This window comes from Lithobates pipiens, unplaced genomic scaffold, assembly GCF_037356315.1.
Source record: "Lithobates pipiens isolate NorthernLeopardFrog02 unplaced genomic scaffold, aLitPip1_a1.2 Scaffold_16, whole genome shotgun sequence".
Lineage (NCBI taxonomy): Eukaryota > Metazoa > Chordata > Amphibia > Anura > Ranidae > Lithobates > Lithobates pipiens.
In genome coordinates, this window is record NW_027507748.1 from 64,275,545 (window position 1) to 64,297,175 (window position 21,631).

General features: G+C 41.9%; 1 protein-coding gene across 8 annotated transcripts in view; it reads left to right on the forward strand.

Moving 5' to 3' along the window:
* TIAM1 (TIAM Rac1 associated GEF 1) overlaps window positions 1-21,387 on the forward strand; it is a 553,722-nt gene extending 532,335 nt beyond the window's left edge. For all 8 annotated transcript variants that reach the window (XM_077480001.1, XM_077479998.1, XM_077480004.1 and 5 more), the window contains 6 exons: window positions 1,808-1,916; window positions 5,151-5,209; window positions 6,465-6,567; window positions 7,128-7,215; window positions 15,708-15,880; window positions 17,750-21,387. In XM_077480001.1, coding sequence (XP_077336127.1) covers window positions 1,808-1,916; window positions 5,151-5,209; window positions 6,465-6,567; window positions 7,128-7,215; window positions 15,708-15,880; window positions 17,750-18,258 — 1,041 coding nt within the window. In that variant the 3' untranslated portion in view covers window positions 18,259-21,387. The remainder of the gene's footprint in view (window positions 1-1,807; window positions 1,917-5,150; window positions 5,210-6,464; window positions 6,568-7,127; window positions 7,216-15,707; window positions 15,881-17,749) is intronic.
* The last annotated feature ends 244 nt before the right edge of the window (window positions 21,388-21,631 follow it).

Here is a 21,631-nt window from a genome sequence, read left to right on the forward strand (position 1 = left end):
TAAATTCCCTCATCCCTTGAAGTTTTAGTCCCGTGCTGTGTCCTGATATCTCAGTGTGAAGTGCTGCTACCAATGCTGCCCACCTTTGCCCTATTGTTGTGTACAGATGACTCACCTGCAGACCCTGTGTTTACATATAAATAACCGGCATTCATATGTAGAAGGTGGCGTCATTACTAAGTAAATAGCTGCGGCCGGCGGCATTGATATGTAAATAAAGGCGGCATTCATATGTGTATCATGACCCCCTGCAGTGAAGAGATGATGTGCTGTAACCTCTAGCAACCATTCAGTGAGCAGTATTACTGTACAGTAATCTCTAGCAACCAATTAACAAGCAGAAATCATGTGCTGTAACCTCTAGCAACTAATCAGTGAGCCATAATGTGTGCTGTAACCTCTAGCAACCAGTCAGTAAGCAGTAATGATATGCTGTAACAGCTGTCAATTGCAATTGCTGCTTGATCTGATACAGTAAACTGATTTTAAGTCTAGCTGCTATTTATTGTATGTCTCAGAGCAGGTGGAGAGCGAAATTGCATGGGGACCCCCTCCCCATGCAATTTCGCTCTCCATCTGCCCAAGAAAACTTTTGCCCAGGGTCCAATCAATATTAAAGATGGCCCTGAATAGATATAGAAGGCAAGAAAACCTGCAGGAGGTTCTATACCCTCCTTACACAATACGAAACGTAAAGTGATTGTAAACAATCACCTTGTAAAACAACCCATTCAGTTTAAAATAGAAATGACAAAAAACATTGTAAATTATCACATTCTCTTTTCTCAGATGCATAAGAGCGGGGGGGGGGGGGGAGCAGTAACACAGAGCTTCCCAGTGAATGGCTGCGCAGCCGGGGAGTGTCAGGACAAGTCTGATTATTGGAGGAGAGTACACGGAGTTCCCAACATAGCTGACCAGGGTGTACTTTTCTGCTTAGTGTGGCCAGTTTTTAATGGGAAAGCAACCTGTAAAGAAAAGGGTAACCTGTAAAGAAAAAAATTCAGCTTTTTACTCTTTTACATCTTTCGCCTGCAATGGTTAGGCGAGGATGATGCCGTACTTCTTCTGGGAAGATTCCTGGGGAAAATGGCGATGCTGTATATGGCATAAAAAAAACAGGGGTGTAAGGTTATCGTAATCATACAGTACAGGACACAGGAAGAGTGTTCAGACCCTGGGTTATAGGCTAATACCTTCAGGTGATTGGGCACTGGCAACTATTTTAAGTACATGCCCCCAGGCATGTTTGATTTCTTCAATAAAGTCTTCATGGACTTCTAATAAAAGTAGAAACGGTGCATCCAGATCAATCCAATCCCAGTAAAACCTTGGGAGCCATACCCAGACCCCACGCTATGGGGAATGCCTATAATGTTTCTTTGGGTATTGGATACTGCACGGTACTCACTTCACCATCTAGTGCAATGCATGTAGTCAGCTGCAGGTTGCTATGGGTCCAAGGCCATGTAGAACGAAGACCCTTTCAGGGATATGCCCACCATGATGGGTGAAGCCTGAACCCTATATAGAGACCAGTGCCATGGACAGGTAAAGCAGGGTTGACCTGTATTTCTGACCATTACTGTTTTGCAGCTACTAACATTCGTTTTTTTTTTATTTTAAGGGTAATGGGGCCCAGATTTTATGTGCAGATCTTGTATTGTCTTGCAGGGTCTGCTTTAAGCCTTTGCATAGTATTAAATCGAAGACAGTAGGGACAGTGCCAAATCAAAGTTTGTAAGAAAAGAAGCTTATTTCTATTAAGAACATGCCCTTTAACAGGCTATTCTTTTCTGTGTTATAGGTTGCGGATTTATCAATGGGAGACTTATTACTGCACAGTACAGTTGTGTGGCTGAACCCTCCAACATCACTTGGCAAGTGGAAAAAGGATCCGGAACTGGCAACCTTTGGTAGGCCTGACATCTTTAATGCACTATATGCAAATAAAATGTTTAAAAGTGTATCTAAAGCAAAAAAAAAAGTTTTTCTTTTTATTTTAAGATTTGTGAATGTTTAGAAATCTTGTCAGATTTTAATTGTGTTCTTCATGAGACCTGAGAAAGGCAGCCCTCAATATCTGTCAATCTGTTTTGGTGACAATTGAAACTAGGAGTGCATAGGAGGGAAGATACAAATTCTGAGCTGTCAACAGAGAATTAATAGAGGGGTTGTTCCAGTGACAACTATTTAAGTGGAAAGTTCCTTTCATTTTGAAAAACGGAAAACTGCCTATTGTGATACTCAATATGAAGACGCTGGATTGGTTTATATGATGCTTTAGGGGTCAGTTGTCCATACAATCTTTGGTTTGTAGAAGAGGTTTCCTCTACATGAAGCCTTAACTTTGAATGGAAAATTCACAGAAACATTTGTTAAGTATGTTGGGAGATGTAATTCAATTTCTCAGAGAAGGTGAGGCAGGAACCTCTGATGGGACAATGTTGGACACCTTAAAGCAGATCCAAAGAAAAAATGTTTTTTCATGTTTTTTTCATTTTACGATGGAATGAAGAACGGTTGTAACACCTGTAAGGTTTGTTTGCTTTTTCTGTCCCATTGGGAAGGTTTCATGTCCCATAGCCAAAAAAGGAAGTGCGAGAAAATCCTTTTAAAGTGAAGGAATCCTGGTTATCATTGGTGTTGTCGGGACTGGTGTTTTCATTGGATGATATCCCCTCTATTTCTCTTCAGGGGGCCACCCAAAGTTTCGGATTTTCTTTTAATGTCACTTTTGGCCATAATGGTAAACAAGACAAATCTCCAACACACGCAGCAATAAAAATGTTGACAGGTGTTCTAATCCCTCTCTACTCTAGCCAAAACACCAAAAAAAATTGCTTTTAATTGTATTTTGAACTAGTTGTCCACAAGAGTCCCTTTGGGGTGGACTTGCATAATATATGAAATTTTCACATTATTCCTTATCTTGTCTAGCAACCAGTCTGAATAGACAACATGGGAAAAAAAAATATTTAATCAAGCTTCATATAAAAAAAAAAACCTGGAATATAATTTTAAATTGGCTTTCTTTGCTAAGCAACTCTCTGTTTGGGAGTAGGGCCACTAGCAATGTAAGCCTTTTAGGGCTCTAAGGTTTTGGACAATGCTAAAACAATAACATTGTGATGATGTGGTGGAACCGGAGAGTCAAAAACTGATAAGGGGACTAGAGGACCTCAGTTATGATGAAAGACTGCATACATTATAGTCTGTAAATCGCTGGTAAAAAAAATCCCTGCAAAGTAATACCATAATATGCTAGTATGCATTGCATACTAGCACATTATGATAGATTTACCTTAAACTAAGCTCTCCAGCGAGCTGAGTTGTCACCGCTGAGACGGCTGACCTCTTCCCCAGGCAGCCTTCTGGGTTTGCAGGCTCTGACTACGTGAGTGGCCGGGGGGGGGGGGGGGGGGGGTGCATGCGGGAGCTGCTTTTTCTGGCATGGGCTCTGAAAGTCCGGCACTGCTCCGGTGATTTCATCGCCGCCTGCATGCCCTCTGAATATCTCCTAAATTGTGCAAGTTTAGGAGATATTCACAGTACCTACAGGTAACCCATATAGGCTTGCCTGTAGGTACAAGTGATAGTACAGTGTTTACTACCACTTTAAACTCATTTTCCCTGGAGAAGATATGTTTTAGTGGTGACATTGCAATATACAAATGTCTAAATAGTGATTCTAATAAGGGGAAAAAAAACTATTCAGTCTCAGGTCACTTAAGAAAACCAAGGGCCATTTAATAAAGTTGTACGAGAACTGCGTAGGGGATTCTTTACTGTTGAAGTAATGATGTGAAACTCCCTTCCACAATTGTTGGTGTCAGTGGAGAGTGTAGATAAGTTCAAAAAGCTCTTAGATGTGCATCTTGGTGAACGCAACATACAGGGTTATGGGAATTGGTAGGGACATAATTACATGCACACACTCCACTCCACTCATACACCTACATAGTTTGAACTGGATGGGCTGATGTCTTTATTCAACCTCACCAACTATGAAACTATGCTCATAGAAGGGGAGAGCACAGATCTTCATCAATGTGCTGCTAATGACAGTGTTTGGTGTGTTTTTTTTATTTTTTTTAAGAACCACTGTCTTGGGCCGTGAAGATATAATCCATGTTTATTATATATATATATATATATATATATATATATATATATATATATATATATATATATATATATTTTATATTTAATATTATTATTAATAAAAAAATATATATATATATATAATCACTTAACCAGCAAAAGCAGAAATGCTAGATTGTTTTCCATTTCAGCATATACATAACATTTTGCTCATCTTTGCAAAGAAGCTGACTGACAAATGACATACCCCTCCTTAACACCAACCAAACCCACTTATGTAATCCTCTAGACCAGGGATATGCAGTTAGCGGACCTCCAGCTGTTGCAGAACTACAAGTCCCATGATGCATTGCAAGACTCTGACAGCCATAAGCATGACACCAAGAGGCAGAGGCATGATGGGACTTGTAGTTTTGCAACAGCTGGAGGTCCGCTAATTGCATATCCTGATCTAGACATCCAAAACGTTGTCAATTTCTGGAGGACAGTCTTAATGAGCCACAACAAGCTCATTTGGAGTAAAATAACCAAGTCTCTATTGCTTGTTCCCAGATAACAAACTATAACTTTCACTTGTCTATTAACTCTCTACAAGGTTTGAGGGGCTGATGGGAATAGGACCATGACCACCAGTCCCGTGGCCGAACTGAAGCCACGTTCAAAAATCCCCCAACAAAAGCTGTGAGAGGAGAATGGGAAGCGGCCATGTTGTCCTATAGCTGTGTATCGCAAATAATTTATGATTTGGGAGGGAAACTGAACTGTGCATTTTAATGTTAGTAGCGGCTATAAGAGTAAAGTAAGACGTATATACTGTATGTGGCTATGCAATTGACATCACTGAGCTTTTACTTTGAATTAACTTCAGTTATCATTTTCCGGTGGCAGTTTGAATCTGGTTGTTGGCTTTGGGATGATATATTGATAAATGAGGCCTGATACCATTTAGTGCCTAATGATACTTTAACTATTAATGTTCTAATGTCTGAGTATTATCCTTTGTTGAAAGAACATGATGCCAAAAATATCTGTAATCTGTTTTCCAGTATTTAAGACTGCAGTCGTATTGGTGTACAAGGACAGCTCCAAGCAAAAGAAGAAGCTTGTACGTGCTTTGTGTTCCTGTAATCTGAATTTTTCAGGGGAGATCTGGGATAAGTACATAAAAAACATATAGAATACCCCTTAGTCTCTGTCAGAGTCCGAGCAACTGCTCTTCTGTCAGAAATGCTCATGCTTTCTGCTTTTTGAGTAGCTGTAGATTGGATTAAAGCAGCCCATAGATTATGCAGTTGAAGGAAAATTGCTTAATTCCCTCATTAACACAGCCAGTGTTGATGGGGAAATCCCTCCCGCAGAGCAATTATGTTCTGCCAGCATTAACAGTGATCACATGAAAAAAAAAAATCTGACAGGCTGGTTGTAATAAAGTCAATCAATGGATCAACTTCTGCACAACCAGCCTGCCCATAGATGGCTCACATTTCAGCCTTGTCCTGCTGAACCAGCCATCCATGGCTGGTTTAAAGTGATTGTAAAGGTTCGTGTTTTTTATTTTATTTATTTATTTATTTTTTTTTAAACCACAAACATGTTATACCAACCTGCTCTGTGCAAAGGGTTTTGCACAGAGCTGCCCCAATCCTCCTTTGTTGGGGTCCCCCAGCAGCACTCCTGGCCCCTACTGTTCTTCATCGGGTAACCCCACAGAGAGATGGTTTCCATGGGGACACCCACAGGGGTGCGCTCTTGAGTCCCACTGACAGACAGCAGGACTTGGCCCAGCTCCTGAGTCACTGGATTTGATTGACAGCAGTGGGAGCCAATGGCTCCTGCTGCTATCAATCTATCCAAAGAGGACCTGAGACAGCGGCTCAAGCTGCTGGGCTCATGCTAGTCATTGGAACAAACGGATTCTGGTAAGAAAAGGGGGGGGGGGGGGCTCTGGGGGGGCAGCTGCAACACAGAAGGTTATTCACCTTAATGCACATGAAAAACCTTGAGACTTTACAACTCCTTTTAAGCGGTGGTGGTGGAGGGGGAAAGGGTGTTAGACCCCTATAAAGAATCTACTGCTTCCAGACATAAAGAAAAATGTGTTTTTCTGCAGCTTTATTCCTGTGTTTACAGATCCCACTGGCTTGAACTAATTTTAATCAAGAAGATAAAAGCCAGACATAAAAGACATAATTGGGTTTTCCGTTATACCTTACTTAACTTCACATAAAATAATTTAACTTCAATTGGGCTTTAATTGAATAATCACCCAGAGGAAAGCTTAGTAGACGCAGCCAATTACAGTTGCTTCTCATTTTTTTTTGTTTTAGTCATTTGAAATGTCGTTCTTTCCTGACTTTTAGGGTGGATCGCACAGAGCCTCCATGTTTGAAGACCGCGATCCATTCCGCTTCAGACATATGATTCCTACAGAAGCTCTGCAGCTGCGAGCACTCACTACATCAGGTAATGCTTACAGGATCTTTATAAGGTACAACAATCTGTGGCCAGACGATGGGTAATTCTTTTAGATTGGCCAAAAATGCATTTATTTAAACCTCTTTCAGTAGCATGTGCAGCAGAGCTCAGACTAGGAGAGGGAGAAGCAGCACAAGGAGCGAATCAGCTGTGCTGCAGTGCTCATCTTCAAACAAAAGAGGCATATTTGGAGAAGGAGAGAACAGGGTGACAGAACTGAGCTCATCATTGTGCTGCTTCTCCTTTCCATGTCCAGTCACAGGCTGAGGGCTTAATTCCTTTTGCATTAAATTGCCTTAATTGTAACACAGAACAACCTCCTGTGCTGCCATATGGGGCTGTGTTGGGTGGTAGAACTGTTTGCTTGGCGTTCAACTTTAATTTTGTGGACAGAAATGGAGTAAATTGTCTGCTTTGCCAGGCTTACAATATGGCAGTGCACCATGCTTGACATGCATCCAATGCCATTGATCTGTCTTTAATTTTTTACTTCTTATTTTCAGTTCATTCTGTAACCTGTGTTTGTGTTTTTTTGTTTTCTTCACTAGATGCTGAAACAAACTCGGTGTGTGAAATTGTTCATGTAAAGTCGGAATCCGAGGGGAGACCAGAAAGGGCTTTTCATTTATGCAGCAGGTGAGCTCAGCTCTGTTGTAAAAAGAGATTTATAGACAGCTGAGAAATACTCACTACTTTGATCCCAAATCAGATGTTTAAACCAAAGAAAATGTACCATTTTAAGAAGAATAAAAGATAATTTTGGAAATTTTTATGGCAGCGACACATCTCAAAAAAGTTGGGAGAGAGCAACAAAAAGGAAGAGCTGGAAGAACATTTTGCAACTAATTTGTTTAAATAGCAACAGCTCAGTAACATGATTGGCTATAAAAAGAGAATCTTAGAGAGTCAGAGTTTCTCTGAAGTAAAGATGGGCTGACGTTCACCAATCGGTGAAAAGCTTCATCTAGAAATTGTCAAACAGTTTCAGAATACTGTTCCTCAATTTAAAATTACAAAGACTTTAAATATATTATCATCTACAGTACATAGTACCATCAAAAGATTCTAAAAGTGTGGAAGGGACAAAGCTGAAACGCAATATAAGATGCCTATGATCTTCAGGCCCTCAGATGGCGGTTCTGCATTAAAAAACTGTATGATTCTGTGATGGACCTCATTGCATGGGCTCAGGAATACTTCCAAAAATGTCTGTCTGTGAATACAGTTCACTGTGCCATCCAAAAAATACAAGGTAAAGGTCTCATATGCATAAAAGAAGCCATATCTGAAAATGATCCAGAAATGCCACCATCTTCACTGGCCCAAAGCTCATTTAAAATGGTTTGTTGCGAAGTGGAAAACTGTTCTGTGGTCAGATGAATTGTAATTTGACATTCTATTGGCAGCCATGGGCGCTGTGTCCTCCAGACTAAAGATGAGGGACCTTCCAGCTTGTTATCGGTGCTCAGTTCAAGTCTGCATCTCTGGTATGGGGGGGGGCTTCAGTACATGTGGAACGGGCAGCTTGCACATCTGGAAAGGCACCATCTGTAAGATATATGCAGGTTTTGGAGCAGCATATGCTCCCATCCAGACAACATCGTTTTCAGGGAAGTCCTTATTTCAGCAGGACAATGCTAAACCGCATACTGCATCTATGACAACAGCATGCTTTCATAGTATAAGAGTCCAGGGGCTTAACTGGCCTACATGAAGTCCAGACCTTTCATCGATTTGAAAATGGCTCAAGTTGAAATTAAAAATATGACAAAGAAAGCCCAGGACTGTTCAGCAGTTAGAATCCCATATCAGGCAAGAATAGGACAACATTCTTCTCCCAAAACTCCACCGGTCTACTTAGTTCCCAGATGTTTACAGAGTTTCGTTTAAAGAAGAGGTGATGCTACACCATGGTAAACATGGCCCTGTTCCAACTTTTTTGCAATTGGGCTCGTAAATGCATATTTAATTCCTCTACCAGGAAGCATCCGTTAAATATTATTGGGCAACGTCATGTGTATTTTGTGACTTTTTTGGAGCAGAGATAGTTCCTGTTTATGGAACAATATTTTATGGAGAACCCTGACAAATGTGATTTATATCTTATGTTTGTGAGCAATATTAGGACTTGTGTAAATGTAATTTTGTTCACATCAAGGCTACTTTTTCTCTCGCTACAAAATCAAGTGCAAGCAGGTCAGAAACTTCTCAAATTGATCTCAAGTATAGGCCAAATGCACCGAAAAGCATTTGTCTATCCAAGACCAGCCGTTACCAGTCACCAGTGCATTGTCACTATAAATAACAATTAGAGCTTAATTGAACCTTCAGTTTACGCTGCTAAACGCATTCCAGATGCATCAAAACAAAAGCTGTTCAGTGTCCTACATTTCTTTTTCTAAAGCATCAACAGCCAGAGAAAAATAGCCTGTCCCCTCCCAGTTTTTTGCTGCAGTCTCTCTGCAGAGGTCTAATATGTCCCCTATTGAGACAGACCTATAGCTCTATAATCAGCACTCCTTATGTCCCTAATAATGGCGGCTGTTTTTTTTTTTTTGGGGGGGGGGGGGGGCAAGCATCCACCCCCCCCGGTATTCCAGCCCCGTACTTACCCCATCTAGGTCGCTTTTCCTCCCCCCTCCTCGGCGTCCAATAGGATCGCCTGTCTGTCCTTTCAGCAAATCAGGTGATGGGTCTCAAGACCCATTTCCTGATTACCCGGGAGGAGGATCTGTGTGACAGTAGTGAATATTCATTTTCTATTGTAGCACTGACCCCCGAAGGAGCTGTTGAATTTGTTTGGGCCTGTACTCTGCTAATGAACCCCCACTGGCTTGGCTCTGTCCCCTTGACACAGCTGTGGTGCAAAGTTGGTGTGAAGCTAATGGTGAAGAATGAACCCACAATATGCAATATAACAGTATACCTTTGTTATTACCTGGGTATCCAATGGTTCCACCTGCTGGAGAAAGAACACTCCACACCAAAGTACTTGACCAAAAAACGTATCTTTACTATGGTTGTGTTTAAAGTAATAATTACAGCAGTTGCACTGTCACATCAACATAACATGACAGCACAGTAGGAACACACAACAGTATGCACATGTACAGTTGTCTTAAGTGATCCCTGAGAATGTCTCCAATTGGGACTAGTGCGCAGAGCGACTACACCTTACTCTGGGCACCTTCCCACTTCCAGCACACCCTGGTTGCTACAGAAATGCAAGGTTAATAGTGAATTGCAACACAATCCCTAGGGAGCTCCCCCTACTTTAATAAGGTGCAAAGCCTTGCAGTAAAGGATGCAGTCTTTGATCTTTTTTCTTCTGCTAGCAATAGTTGTTGTAACAATTGTAATCCGACAGTGGAACAAGGGTTAACGTGAGATGAATATTAGAACTGTTCCTGTAGTGTGATACACCTGTAATTGCCTCTGGTGCAACAGTGTTAATAGTGAAGTGCAGGATAGGCTTGAGGCCTGCTTAAACTCAGTCTGTCTATTAGATTCTCCTCCGTGGGACTACAGGTCCCAGCAACACTGTGTCAAAGTCTAGGTGTATGCAAGTGCGTAAAATGTGGGCAACAGCCCTCTCGCCAAACTGGGTTTGAAGAATAAGTCGGCTCCACTCTGCTGGTCTCAGTCCATTCACTGCGGCCATGCCGTCACGCTGTTCCACTTCACAAGGTCACCAGGAGCTCTGTTACCTCTGTCAGGGTGCCTCTGGATCCTTCCCGATCTGACCACACTGCTGTCCCAGCACGCTGTGGTGTGAAGTCCTCCTCTGGCTTTATATTGCTGCTCCGCAGGCTGCAGTTCTCTGGAGATCTCCTCACAGGCAGGCCATGTGTCCAGAAGAGAGCTAAGATGGCCGCATCAAGGTCCTTTTAAAGCCTACCCAGCATGTCTTGCAAGAATAGGGTGACCATGGGTAGGTCACCTGCCATTCTGGGTAGATAAGGTCAAATATCAAAAGGAAACAGTCACTTCCCGTTAAATTTCCAACATTATGGAAAGGAAAATCATCCAAGTCCATTTCCAGTTTTGGTCACTAGATGGCGCCAAATACTAAGGAATAACATTGTCCATAGGTTTACATTGTATTAGCATTGCACTAATAGGCAAAAATGGCAGCGTACACTATTGTTACACAACTGTGTGGGCTTAGGGTGCAGTGCTCTGCGCGCCCCCAGACCAATCTGTACTGGAAAAGTGACAGAGGTTGGGACAAGCTTCATATACACTATAACATGCAGAGGATGCGTACAATGGTCACTTTATATTCACATGGTTTAATCACTTTCCTACTGGACACTCCCCCCCCCCCCCCCTCCTGCCCAGGCCAATTTTCAACTTTCAGCGCTGTCGCACTTTGAATGACAATTGCGCGGTCATGCTACACTGTACCCAAACTACATTTTTTTTGCTAAACAAATGAAAAAATTTTTGAGGGAAAATAAAAATTCATAGTTTGCTATAAAATCTTGCAAACGGGTAATTTTTCTTCACTGATGTGCACTGATGAGGCTGCACTGATGTGCCCCGATACGTGGTACTGATGGGTGGCACTGATGGGCGGCACTGATGGGCAGCACTCGTGGGCACTGTTTATCGATGTTGATGTCTCTCTAACTAAAGCCAGTTATTGGCTCTCAGTGTGAAGAAAGAAAAGCCAATAATTGGCATGTGTTGACATTCGTGATCAGCTGTCATTGGACACAGCAGATCATGTGGTAAAGGGCTATGATTAGCCCTTTACCCTGATCTGTGATCAGCTGTGCCAAAGCCAAAATGAAGCCACACTCCAGCTCGCACTTAATAAGAATTTACAGCAAACATTTTTTTTCCCTTTGGGACAAAGGTGTTAAATAAAAGCTGATCGTTGTACGCACCCCTGTCAGTGTTAAATAGTTTGTCTCAACTTTCTAACGGCTACATCTGTAGCCCAGCTTGTTTTCAAAAACTGACTTACTGGCCAGATCACCAGGTGAAAATGAGGGCAAAAATAAACCTAACACAGCTACTTTATGTAACAATTGGTAAGCTGCAATATAATACATGTTTGCTGTTGGGTTTAATACCGCTTTAAGAACCTTAGAGAGCATTATGGTGTGTCCCAATCTTTGTTGCTTTTGCCGGTTAGTCTATCAACATGTCATTTGGAAAAAAATATAAATAAAGGCGCGTGAATAAATACTGAATACTATAATTACGGAAATAACCTGCATACCGATATCAGAAAACAAAATATCTAGTGCTTTAAACAAAATTCTCTGCTATGCACTGTTTGAATCTAAAGCGGAGGTCCACCCTAAAGTGGACCTTCCGCTCATCGTAACCCTCCCCCCCTCCGGTGCCACAATCGGCACCTTTCAGGGGGGAGGGGGGTGCAGTTACCTGGATAATCCAGGTAACTGCACCCACTTCCGGGATAGCTCTCTGCGGAAAGGGGCGTAACTTACGCCCCTTTCCGCAAGTGCCCGCCCCTTTCCGCAAGTGCCCGCCCCTTTCCGCAAGTGCCCGCCCCTTTCCGCAAGTGCCCGCCCCTTTCCGCAAGTGCCCGCCCCTTTCCGCAAGTGCCCCCCGCTGCCTGCTGGGAAACGCACAGATCCCAGAGGCAGCGGGGAGCGTTCTTATTGCACAGCGCGATTCGCGCATGCGCAGTAGGGAACCGGGAAATGAAGCCGAAAGGCTCCATTTCCTGATTCCCATACCCAAGATGGCGGCGGCAGGACCCGACAGACGACCTAGAGATCGGCTTCGGGTGCCGACATCGCGGGCGCGCTGGACAGGTAAGTGTCACTATTTTAAAAGTCAGCAGCTGCAGTATTTGTAGCTGCTGGCTTTTAAAAAAAAAAAAAAAAACGCGGAGTCCCGGTGGACTCCCGCTTAAGTTGGTAACACAATAAAATCCCTTTTATAATTTTAGAAAATTAAAACCCTGTGTGTAAAAAAAAAAAAAAAAAAGGAAAGGGAGAGGAAAAAATAGTGATGTAGAGGATAGGGCACCTGTCCCTTGATTCATTTGGTACAATTTGATTTTGAAAAATAGAAAGCCACGATGTTGATAATTTCATCCATAATGCCACTTTGAAGAAAAGGGGCAGATGTTTGCAGCTCCCCTAGAATGGTCTTGCATTAGCTATTGAACATATGTTAAGAGAACAGTAGAGGGCACCAACATCTACGTGTAGATTTATTTAGAAAAAAAAAAGAGGAGAAATAATACCAGCACTTCCTGGCACATCTCAGCATCGTCCACCCGCATTCCCGCCAAACTCTACACCACCCTATGGCTCCACAGAAAGCTTGACATGCAATTATTTCTCCTCGTACAGTGAGTGCATTTTATTCCTTTTTAAATAAATCCTCTCACTTCGTTGGCACCATCTCCTGTTCTCAGGCTTGAAAGCTGCTGGTTTTGACAAAAACCTGCTAGGTTTATGGTAGGCATTTAAAGTAGAATTGTGGCCAAAAGACTTTTGGCCCTACTTCTCCTGTAGGTAACCAGGAGTGCACTTATTTCGTCACTCCTGTGACCCGGGATAAAGTCCACTGTCGCCTCTGAGCTGGTCCAGGATCCCAACTTTAAAGCCACCCAGATTCCTGACCAGCAACTGACTCAGCCTCTCGGAGAACCTGAACCTGCTGCTCCCGCCCCCTTCACAGCCAGTCACTGCAGTAAGCACTGGAGCGGCATAGCCGTGAGCCGGTGACTGACACTCACCAGGTGTCTGCAGCCTGAAGACTTAGGGCTCTTTCACATGGGCTTTCCTCTCAGTGGACTCCACTTTGCTTAGTGGGGGATCGATCCGCTGAGCAGGCGGATGATAGGTCCATCTCCACTCACTATGCAGAGACAGACCTGTCAGAGTCCCGCTCTCCTCTATGGGGTGATCGGATGAAAACAGACCACCTGTCTGTTTTCATCCGATCTGCCAGACAGATGGAAAATAGGGTTTCCGTCCGTCTGGATTTCAGGATAGGATCGGCTAGCGATAGAAGTGCATGAAGCATCCGATCAGGAAAGCCTGTGTGAAAGGGGCCTAAGAGTTGAAAAATCAATCGTGTTTGATCGCTCAGTTCTCGATCTGAAGCAGATGCAGCATCAGATCGATGCTGCTTCCACCTAGGTGAGCATGTACATTTATTTTGCGTAGTTTCCAAACTTCTCTTTTAAGTATATGTACCACCAATGTCAACCTGGGCTGGAATTATGAAAGACCTGATACATATAGAGCTCCTGATAGCAGGGGGCTGTGTCAAGATGGATCTTTTACCTCACATCCTCAGGCTGAGCGATATTCAGGACCGCTCGGTTATTCCAGAACTTCTTGACATCCTAACTACCTACAAGCTTTTGTTAAAGAGTAACTTTGGTCCTGTTATAAAAAAACACACATCAGCAGCTACTAATACTGTAGCTGCTGACTTTTAGCCAACAGCCTAGGAGTCCAGCGATGTCTTCACTGGATCTGATCCTTTGTGCGAGCTTGCATGGCATATTCAGACTGGTCCCACAGCCTCCTAGGACATGTGACATTTCCCTGTAGGCTGTAGTCAGGCAATCTTTTGTAATTCTCACCCAATAAAGAATAGTGGGAGTGGGTACCTGTCAGAAAAAGTCCCCGCACCGAGAAAAAAAAAAGAAAAGATCAATTTTCTTACACTCGAGAGGAGGAAACGGTTGAGCAGACCTTTTATATTTCATGGAAAGTCAGCTTTAATATTATGGGGTTGATTTACTAAAACTAGAGAGTGCAAATTCTGCTAAAGCAGTGCATAGTGTAGCCAATCGGCATCTAAATTAAGCTTTAACAAAAAACAAAACTCTGAAACCTGTTTTTTATGCAGAGCTGCACACGATTTTGCATTCTCCAGTTTTAGTAAATCAATCCCTATATGTCTACCCCTAACATATCTAGGGGTCTCTGCCATACCTAACAACTATAACCCTTTTCGCTCTTACTTTTCCTTCTCAATCCCCCTTTTTTTTTTTTGTGATAAACAGTGGTTTGTAATATTTACCTACATCCTTTTTTTCTTGTTGAAAATACATTTTAAAAGAGAAGATTGGGAATGTGTTTTTTTTGCAGATTCATGCTTACCTAGCTGGATGCAGCTTCAGTCCCCTGCCAGATGTTCTCCCCCAAGAACCGAGTGATCAAACGCCACAGAATACTTGGTTCTTGGGGGTCCTTGAGAAGAGAGCTGGTGACTGTCCCCCTTGCTCACTGGAGCGCTGGGCTGTTGAGGCGGTGGGAGCGGCTAGCTGAACCGGGTATCAGTCTAGGCATGTGGGTAGGTCCCAACCACATGGTCGTGATCTTGCCTGAGCCTGGACCGGCTCTGTGACATCAGCCAATGGTGGACTTCAGCCTGCTTTCTGCTGAAAATGGGTCACAGGAGTGCAGAATGAACTGCTTTCCTGTGATCCACAGGAGAATTACAGCCAAATGAGCTTTGGCTGTACTTCTCCTTTTAACTTTAAAAGTATGTAAAGCTGAAACTTGTATTTCTAGTTTTGATTGAGTGGAGAAGATTGGTACCTCAGTTACGTTTTTGTTTTTAATTGCTGCTGGTGTCCAACTTTGGAAGATTCACCCTATTTGTGCCCTGGTAATAATTGTAATCAGAAATAAAAACATTTTACAGGTGTCACCAGAACAGGAGGCAAGGGTAAATTTCAAAAGGGGACACTTGTTGCTGTGGTCAATATCAAAATGGAGATTTCCCATCACTTGGAAATTTTGCTTTTGTAGAAAAAAACTGACCATGATTTAACCATCACTGATTCATAAACCCTGATCACTCTTCGTTAAAGAATAGGCCACGTGCACACTCTAGAATGTTTCTTACATTGGAATAATGGTCCTCTGAATGTGACTAAGGTTTTGACAGCAGAGACTGGTTGGGTTAATGTTAGGAAAATCTAGGCCACAGCCATCTATTTAGAATGTCCTATGTATACAAAAATATTTGACTATCAAAGGTCTGCTATTTAAGGAGTATTCTACAATTTATACATACTCTCTGATATGGTTTGCAGTTTTGACTTGTCTTGTGCACATATGAGCACTCTAGTAGTGCTCTTCCTGTATAACGTACGTGTCCTCCTATCTCTGCAGTTCTCCAGCGGAAAAGAAGGAGTTCTTGAGAGCAGTGCATTCTATCCTACGAGACAAGCACAGGAGGCAACTGCTGAAAACTGAAAGCTTACCAAACTCCCAACAGTATGTCCCATTTGGGGGGAAGAGGCTGTGTGCACTGAAGGGTGCTCGCCCTGCCATGAACAGAGCAGGTAATGACATTATGGCACACCACCCATCATCCAAATGTCTTACAGAAAAAACGGTTTAATACCAGTCAAGGCTCAGATATTGTTTTGAAGTTGCATATCAAGCAAACTGTAACTAGATTCACACTGGTCTCCAAAACTGTTTATAGACAGGCATCATCCTGAAAAGGGCCACTTCACTTCCAAAAGCACCAGACATTAGTCCTTTTAGGACTGTAAGGCTGTACTAGATAAGAGTCCTAGCGGGTTTCTTTTAGAAGAAGCATAAGTAATGTTTTGCAGGCAGAGCTGAGTGGTCTTAACCACCTAGGACCAGCACCTAGTGTAAGCTCATCATAATTCACAAAGCCCTCATTTAAGGAAATCTCTATTGCCCAAGAGGAATAGAAATATCTTTCGGGATGGAGGCTGCCATGGATTGCCTTTCACACTGCATGCTGATCCCAGGTCAGTGGAGCAGTGGTTCAGCATCACCGTGAGACAGTTAGGACCTTGGGTATAATATGCTACTTTTATCATTTAGAAAATGGCTCCTTCCAGCAGATAGCTGTTTAGCTTAATGACTGGTTCCCTGTTTGAAACAGATGCATGTGGAAAAAAGGTTCTCTGAGAATACATTTTTCTTTCCGCCATACCCGCAGAAGAGGGGGATTAACAGCCGTCAGGCCATGAAGTTCAAATAGAACTCATCGCTTATACCTTAAACATGTTGGTAGGTTAATTAGCTCCTGTCTAAATTGGCCCTAGTATGTTTATGTTTGAATGTGAGTTGGGTACCATAGAATGTAAGCTGCTTGAGGGAAGTGCCTCAAAATTTCCACTCGCCTACTTGCATTAGCAGAGTGGAAATAAGCTTAGGGTGTGTGTGAAGCCTCATCAGAGGGCACTGCTGGCAGGCTGGGTTAAACGGGAGCCGATACTACTCCCAGCCTCCGCCCCTGTCATTCTCTAGAACTAGATGAGGTGGGGACGGGACGAGGCAGACAAGGGGGTTGGCTGGGAGCTGCCAAAGTTTACTTTTCCTAGTAACTAACTGGTGATTGGTTGCTCAGACCACCTAGCAACCAATCACCAGCTTGTTAATAGGAAAAGTTAACTTTGGCAGCTCCCACTCCCCGCTCGAAGTCTCTATGCATCAAAAATCGATGAACGTGTCATTCATTGGTTTTTATTTTATTAATGCTACATTTAATATAGCAATAAAATATTTAGGTAGTAATGTTGTGTACAGTGCCTATAGTAACCGATCATATTTTATCACTGTTAATTAAATATTATATATATTTATATATTTAAGTTACAAAAATAAATATTAGCAACAATATTATTTCTGGATAAAAGATTTAGCCATGTTATTTCATGAGATAATTTAGGAGGGCGTGTGTAGGGGTGGAATTAAGGGCAGGGTAGGGGTTGGGTGGGGCAACTGGTGGTGAGTAACTCTTAAGGCCTGGCTAGTAGCTCAGGACTTCAAATTTTGAGCCCTGTACAATATGTATGTAAATTTCTGTGTAAATTGACAACGCTATATAAGTACCTGTAACAAATATATAAAATGTTAGACATAGTGCTGCCTTTGGTACTTCAGTTCTATGTATATCATTGCCATTATTTCCCTGTAGTAGCCAGCCCCCTTTAAACATATTAGATCTTTGACGAGAGCTGAATTCTGTACTGTTGGGTAATTGATGAGCGGAGGGTTTTAAATCCCTAAACGGCTGTATTTGTAAATGCAAAAATACTAACTTTTTTTTCTAGAGGGACTTTAGGATTGGCTACATCGTTTATTTAGACCTGCAAATGAATGTCCACCAAATTTTAACAAAAAAAATCTAAAGTTTCCTTTTACTGATTGGATCTTCTCTTGTACAGTTTCTGCTCCCAGTAGATCCCTTGCCCGGAGAAGACGCCTCGTTAGGAACCGCTTCACCATCGACTCAGACATGGTTTACTCAACAAGCCCTGATAAAGAGCCTGAGCCTGACCCTGAACCCGAACCCAAACCACCTCAGCAGACGAACAACAGCGGTGACACTGACCGCTGGGTGGAGGAGCAATTTGATCTGGCCCAATACGAGGAGCAGGACGACGTGAAGGAAACGGACATTCTCAGCAGCGATGATGAGTACTGTGAGTCCATCAAAGGCAGCTCTATGGAGAAGGATCTGAGCGACCAGCTCGAAGCCACGTCCCTCTCCAACAATTCATTGGATAACATCGTCCAAAACACTATGAGCACTCACGCTTCCCGTATGACCAAGTTTAAGAAACAGACTGCCTTTTCTGGAATGAACGGTAGCATAGAGAGCACCACCGAAGAAGTTATATGGGTAAAACGGGACGATTTTGTACCAGCCAGGAAACTAAACACAGAAATCTGATAGTCACTTTTATCGCTCTGTACAGGTCAGAATAGGTGACGGCGTTCCATGCACTGTGGAGATGTAATCCTCTAGACTGCACACTTGCACACAAAACGTTGGCAGCTAAATTGGCCGCAGAGCGGTACTGGGTTACAATAACGCAAATGCAGAATCCTGTTACATAAGCCCAGCATCCTTCAGTCACTAGCAGGTCGGGGCTGCTACCATTATTATTATTAATTTTTATTTATTATTAAACAATCAGGGTTGGACAGAAAAAGGGTAATGTACAAAAGCGGTAACGAAGACACAAGGCAGCGCCGAGTCTTGTCGAGAGAGCACAAAAGAGGGACTTGTGTTGTGATCGCTCTGTTCTTTGCTCCCTGCACTTTTCCCTCGTTTTATGAAATTTGTTGTGTTGATATTCCTTTTTGCCCCATCACTGTAAAAACATGTTCTGCTACTATAGCTTTGTATTTAAAAAAAAAAAAAAGTGTTTTAAGGGGTCGTTTGGAATATGTGCAGCAAAAGTCATTTTTGTTTTTTCTAGTTTTACTTTTTATTTTTGGCCTATTCAATGGTTATTTAAGTCATGTTACTAAATACTTTTAAAACTTGTCAAGCTAAAAAAAAAGTGTAATGATGCCAAACTCTTCAGAGGTGGAAAACTTGAAAAAGAAAAGCCTATAGGTCTTTATTTTTTCTTTTTTGTATTTATAGCTTTTAAATCCAGGGACACCAGGGGATAAGGGGCATTTTATGTTTTAAGCCTTCAGAGAAGCAGATACTCTAGTCTTTCTTAGGAGATAGCACACACTAGTTTTATACACACATATATATAAATATATATATTTAATACAGAGAGCGTGGGGAAAATAAAGCTATCCATAGTTTTACAAGAAGCATATCCTAATTTTTCTAAGTCATTCTTCCATTCTGGTGGCAGTGACACCAGCTTAGACCCCGCCAATTCATTATCCATTCCAATAGGGTATCTCATTACTTGTATGCTTCATCCTTACTTTTTAAATGAGGTCCAGTCTGTATAATAAATAAAATAAAAAAAACGGTTGGATCCTCTCTTCCTGTAGCACCTTCGGGACCCTTGTCCTGATGTTGTTTGCAATGCTTGAAGGACTTAAGTCCAACCATTCCAAGTAGTGATAACTGCGGAAAACCATATTAAAGTGTATGTCAAGCCAAAACTTTTTCATCGTTTTCAGAGATTGGGAAATTAGAATCCCCGTCAGTTTTGTACTGCTAGTCTGGGCTCCATTGGAGAGATCTGTTCTCACTTCCCATCGTGCTGACAAGGTTTCACCAGACAGGAAGTGAGGTGATCTCTCCAGTAGCAACAAAGACAAAAAATGCTTTTCTTTAGTAGAGTAGGGAAGACTAAAGTCCCTGCCAGATTTTAAGTTTCTGTCCATTTCTCCCACAGCTTTTCCTTCACTTTCTGTCTGGTGGAGCTGTTAGCAGGAAAGAAAGTGAACGAAGCCCCAGATAGCAAAAATAAAAACTCAACAGAGGATCAGATGCTTAGCCACTAAATCCAACACGAGAATAAAACTTTTAAACCGTAAGGGTATATTTGTATTGAAGTACCTTAATTTAATAATAAGTGGCACTTGTGTTGAACTGCGGCTCAATACCAGTAAACGCCAGGTGCTGTGGTAGATTACTTTGTTTTCACACAATACTTATAAAAAAAATGTTTCCCTGCAAAAAAGAGAAATAAATATTTCTCCTGCCACTTGCCCCACAGTTTTTTTTTTTTTTAAACTGTTTTTGAGATGTCTGTTTGCTGGTCCCCTGCTATGCTCAGTGGTGTCTCCCATAGACGTGTCACAAAATACCACATTGGGGTAGGGGTTGGTGGAATGAACCACTGAGCATAGCATGGGGTGGAGGAACCAAGAATCCAGCATTCCCTGAAGAATTGGTTTCTGAAGAGTCTAATCAGCAGGCTAGTGGTAGGAGGGGTAAATATATATCATCTTCTTTCCAGGGAAACTATTTTTGGAACTTTTAGTAGACAAATTAGAACTACTTTTTAAAGACCATCCCAAGCTAATATTGGTTTTAGGTGGTCGTCTCTAGGTCAATTCTTCCTTTATTTTTTTTATTTTATTTTTTCTTTATTCAGGGACTGAAGGTGTCCTCACTAGACATTCCCAATCATGGCTATTACAATGCCAAAAGAGGGTGTAATGCTCTATTCTCCATCAAATATATTCAGTTGTTAAATCCCACAACAATAGTGTGACACCTACTAATAGGCTTGGTAATGGTAGGTAAGGAAACGTCAAATGGGTTAACTCTCCGCCAAAGGTCCCAAGAAGTTGGCTAGTTATATTAATATAACCCACTGGCTTCCATCCAAAAGCAATATGACCATTTTGGATGCACTTGCTCTTAATTTTAGTTTAACCTTTCCACCCACCAGCCCATTCACCAAACTACATGACCTCCACTATATTTTTAACAAAGTTTTAAATTCCGTTACGTTGAATATTCAAGGGTTCATGTTGTGAAAAGAGTTTGACATCTTCATGTTGTGATAACGTGGTGGAAACGGCTATTGAAGATCTTCTGTGCCGGGGGCCTCACGGAAAGTGAAAACCTTTTTGTTTCTTGCTTTTTTTTCCTGGTCTTTCCTGGAATGGTAAGATGTTAAAGTCAATATTCACAATGCTAGCTATGGTTCCATTGTGACGTGTAAAAGTGAGGATGTAATCTTGCTATGCTTTGCAGTCCTAGTACAACTTATTTTGGTTGGTGTGACAGTGAATCTTGCAATCCATGAGCAAAAGCTTCTGACCAGATTTTATTTTTTCTTCTTTTCGTAATTCTATTGTCATACTATGCCATGCGCGGTTCACTAGTGTACGCCCCCAACACGATATACAGAGACAGTGACCAGTCCTGTGGTGTACCGTTCCAAGCTGAGATATGGTCCATTGTGAACAACTGGAATTTCTGGTGCTTTTCTAGGTACCGTTATATGTACATATTGTCATGACATGTCGATGTCAAATGTTCTTATATATTTCTTTTATAAGCTGAAAGAAGGTCTATTTTTATGTTTTTAGGTCTATGAATGAAAAGTTGTAAATGCCTGTCAAAAACAATAAAATATGGAATTAAGTGGTTTGTTTCCAGGAAGATCTTATTGTATGTTGCACTTCTCATCTGTTCATATTCATAACCTATACATGCTTCTAATATATGAACGTTCCAAGATGGCTAAACATCATTAGAATCTCCGCTCTCCAGACCAGCCTGTGCAACATAAAAGTAAAGAGCGGCTTCGTACATAAAAGAAAATGTACAGCGCCAGTACTGACAGTGAACAAAAGTGTGAAATAAAACATGTAAAAAGCAAACACAA